This window comes from Mesitornis unicolor, unplaced genomic scaffold, assembly GCF_000695765.1.
Source record: "Mesitornis unicolor isolate BGI_N332 unplaced genomic scaffold, ASM69576v1 scaffold4211, whole genome shotgun sequence".
In the NCBI taxonomy this organism is placed as follows: Eukaryota; Metazoa; Chordata; class Aves; order Mesitornithiformes; family Mesitornithidae; genus Mesitornis; species Mesitornis unicolor.
The window spans coordinates 22,496-26,552 of NW_010161520.1; the positions used below are offsets into that span (position 1 = coordinate 22,496).

At 38.7% G+C, this 4,057-nt stretch overlaps 1 protein-coding gene across 1 annotated transcript in view; it reads left to right on the forward strand.

The window, feature by feature from the left end:
- LOC104547476 (mothers against decapentaplegic homolog 2) overlaps positions 1 to 4,050 on the forward strand; it is a gene marked incomplete at its 3' end in the record, with an annotated part of 25,368 nt that extends 21,318 nt beyond the window's left edge. Inside the window, exons 2-4 of the mRNA XM_010193176.1 lie at positions 1,961 to 2,050; positions 3,222 to 3,415; positions 3,916 to 4,050. Of these exons, the coding sequence (XP_010191478.1) occupies positions 1,961 to 2,050; positions 3,222 to 3,415; positions 3,916 to 4,050 (419 nt within the window). The remainder of the gene's footprint in view (positions 1 to 1,960; positions 2,051 to 3,221; positions 3,416 to 3,915) is intronic.
- Positions 4,051 to 4,057: the final 7 nt, after the last annotated feature.

The following is a 4,057-nucleotide window of genomic DNA, read 5'->3' on the forward strand; positions in this document are numbered from 1 at the left end:
TATGCAGCTTCTGACAGCCCACTGTCCTGGAGCCATCTTAGGAATATGAAAAAGAGAGGTCACAGACTCTACTGATGCAGTGATGGTCAGCATCCCTCTTCTGCCTACTCTTGTTTCTGGAGAGGTGGGATGGGATGAATGTAACTTGTTCAGGACAGTTGGCTCTTTGGGAGAGCTGTATGTCAAATATATGTTGGTCCTTCATGCGTGGTTCTCTGCTCCTCTCTACTAGACAAAAAGTCATCTTGTACAAGATTTTACTTGTGTCCATAATCAGTATAATGTCAAAGGCCATGTTTTATTTACCACTTTCATTTGTGATTAATGCAAGCTGCTGCCCAAAGTTACCCTCTCACTCCTCCTTTGTAGTGCTTGTATAGCTCCACAGTGACTGGAAGAACTGATCTGGGCTGAAAAGTAACTCTCAAAATACAAATTTTCAGCCTCATACGTCCTGTGGTCAGATAGCAAATTCATTGATTCGGGTTACTGCTTGATTGCATGGACATTTCAGCCTCCCTGGGATGGCACTGGAAATGAGGTGTGTGTGGGACAGGCAAGAAGGGAACAAGAAACATTAGTTCTCTTTATGAGTAGCCCACACTTAGGCTTTCTTGAAGTCACTGTGAAATTGATGTGGTTGTCAACCCTGAAAGTGGTTTTAAGTACAGTGCTGTGCTGTCTTCTCTTTTATTTCATAACGCTAATGAGTTTTCTCTGTGTAGGTGCGAGAAATAAAAAGATCCGCCTTGCTTTTCTTCCCATAAACACTCAATCCAAACTTGAGTGTATCAGCTAAGCTTACAAGCTTAAATTTAAATAGCGAAGTCTATATTTAAAACCAGGGGTTTGGTGAATTTGGATTCTTTTCTTTTTGTTGCAGCTTTTCAGAGGCTATTAACTTTACAGGCAATGTGGCAGCCAGTCAAACATCAGGCTTTGTAATTAGTGAGTGTAGTAGTATGCTGCTTGTGAACCAAATTCTCTTTATTTCTGAGGTGGAAAGTCTAGTTACATGTAACTTATATAAAATAAACTGTCAGTTTTGAGTGGTCACAGAGCAAGTCCTTGATAGAGCAGAGCTTGATTTATCCTTCTGAAAATGTGCTGCCTGTTTACAAGCCCATGTTTTTTCTTGCTTTCCTTTTATCTGCCACTGCTTCCAGTTCGTGTCTACCACCGGGGGCTCCTTTTTCTTTGCTGTTGTGGTCTTGTCATTGAACCAGTTTGGTAAAGAATTAGTTATCTTTTCGTTATTAGTAATCCTTGCCTCCTGCTTGATTTAGCAATTGCAGTTTTGTTGTTCTTTAGTTAAGTCTTAAAACACTGTACTGTAAAACTGTGTTAAACACTGTTTTGTATACAGTGGAAATGAATATTTAGTCATTTAATCAAAGAGTATACAGAAAACAGTGGGAAGTATCAGCGACAACGTGCTTTCCTTCAGAGTCTGAATTGTACTGTTTTGGGAAAAGCAGCAAATTTGTATGTGTGTGGAGAATGAGATTAATGCTTAAGTGATGGTACCTGGAAGTTTGTTTCAGATGCACATGGCCTTTGTTTGAAGTCCTAGGGATGCTTCTGTTTAAAAACAAACAAAAACAAAAAACCCAACCCAGAACCTACCCTTGAAAATTGAATTTTGTAAAGAGCTAGGCTGAGGAAGTTTTGCCTGTTTTAAGGAACATTACAACTGTATTGACGACTTAAAACCAAAGAACTTGTTCACCTTTTAAAAACATTATCATTTACCTTGAATCATGTGTTCCATTTTGATAGCCTCCTTCATATAGAAAATATAGCATGAGATGTCACTTTAAATGCAAGCCTAACAATGCTCTATCTTCTATGTGAAAGGAACTGCTCTGTACATTTTTCCATGTTTGACACCATGGTGTTTTGAATAACCATGTTCCATATTCATATCAATTTTTTGTTTTTGTTTTCAATTTATGCACAGCACTTGCTCTGAAATTTGGGGACTGAGTACACCAAACACGATAGATCAGTGGGATACAACAGGCCTTTACAGCTTCTCTGAACAAACCAGGTGAATATTCTGCCCTCTCGCATCATAGAAATCTTGTGGGAGGGATCGGCTTTGGAGGGTCTGTAATGGGATGCTTTAGCTGTAAAATAGTCTAAAATGCTTCCTAGGCCTCTCATGGTATAGCATTTTAAAATACTTGCTTGCCAGTGTAGAAATCCAAGTGTTCTCAGCTGATGTTTTGACCAATGAAACTCTAATTCTGGAATATTCCTTTTTCTCGCCAGTGCCATTGAAAGAATGGGAAGACTTGTTAAATGCAAGCTCTAATGTGATTTGGTATTTATATTAACAAAGTTGGGATACCTAATTCTTTAGACCTAATCTTACAAAGTGTTTAAACTGCTTTGTATGCCGCAAGCTTTCAGTTAAATCTTGCTAATTGGCTCAGACACGAGCTACTAAAGAATTGTTTGTAAGTTCTTCAGTAGTTAATGGCGGGCAAACTCTAAACAGGGTCTTTATTTTTTCCATGTCACATTGCTTGATTTTTGTGTATTGAGGTTTGTCTCCCATCCCATAACAATCATAAACATCTGCATTTGTGTAAGCATATGCAGTCTGTCTTAAAACTAGCAAAACGTTTTCAGCTGGTAGCAAGGCAGATGAAGGCGAGAACATAAACTGCACAGCCCTTACACGATGTGCATTTCTGCTTTTTGCATTACAGTTATACTGCCGTGTGGATCACTTGGGCAGCTGACTGCTTATAGGCTTATTTGCAGTCCTGTGGGAATTCTTAACGCTTAAAGCCATAAAGCATCCGTGCCACAGCAAAGCCTTGAGGTTTAGCAGCGGAAGGGACTATTAAATGTGTGATTTTTTTAAAATTTATTTATTCTTTTTTTAACAACTGTTTTCTGCATTTATAAAAAAATGTATATGAAGCAGTCATCCTAAATGCTTGGTTGGAGGTAAAGTGGCTTTTAACGAACCCTGAATTCACTGGCAATAATTTGAGCAGCTCGAAAATAAGTTAAAGACACTGCTTGATACCATAGTTTTTTTACCTCACTTGAATCCTTTTAATAAAAGTATAAACGTCACTAACAGTGTCAGTCCACTGAATTGTGAGAATAAGTAATCTACCCTTCCCACATGTGTATACTATTGCTTGAGTGATTAAGAGGCAGCATGCAGTCTGTAAATACTTCTCAACGTCTTTCCCATATAGATCTCTCGATGGCCGTCTACAGGTATCTCATCGCAAAGGATTACCACACGTTATTTACTGTCGTTTGTGGCGCTGGCCAGATCTTCACAGTCACCATGAACTTAAAGCAATTGAAAACTGTGAATATGCTTTTAATCTTAAAAAGGATGAAGTATGTGTAAACCCTTACCACTACCAGAGAGTGGAGACACCAGGTAGGAGGACCGCTTTGGATGTTTTGTAGCAGCACCTGTATGTGCTTGTTCAGCGTAATTTTTAGAATTAAAAGTAAAGAAAGGTGATGCTCTCTCTTGCTAGAAGTACAAGATTCTTAGAGCTATTGGGAAATCCCATCCTGTGGAAGTTTTTAATAGTAAAGATACTTCAGTATCAGAAGTACTCAGAATCTTCACGAATGTGTTGAATACCCTGAAACACTTCCAGTACTGCTAGCAGTTTCCAGCTGGCTCAGTATGGTCTGGACTGAAAAGGAGAATAGAGGTGACTTTTATTTGCTAATGTAGACGTATCAAGACATACTTCAGGAATCTGATTCTTCTAGTAACTAGCAGTACAACTGCAGTATTTGCAATACTGCAAGTCAGAAAATTTCAAAACATATTTGAGATTCTTAGTTTAGATTTTTTGTTTCTTGTAGCTGGTAGAAGCGCGTATTTTGAAGATCTTACTAATGCTTTGAATTTTGCTTTTCCAGTCTTGCCTCCTGTACTCGTGCCACGGCACACTGAGATTTTAACGGAGCTTCCACCTCTTGATGACTATACCCATTCCATTCCTGAAAACACTAACTTTCCAGCTGGAATTGAACCACAGAGCAATTACATACCAGGTATTTT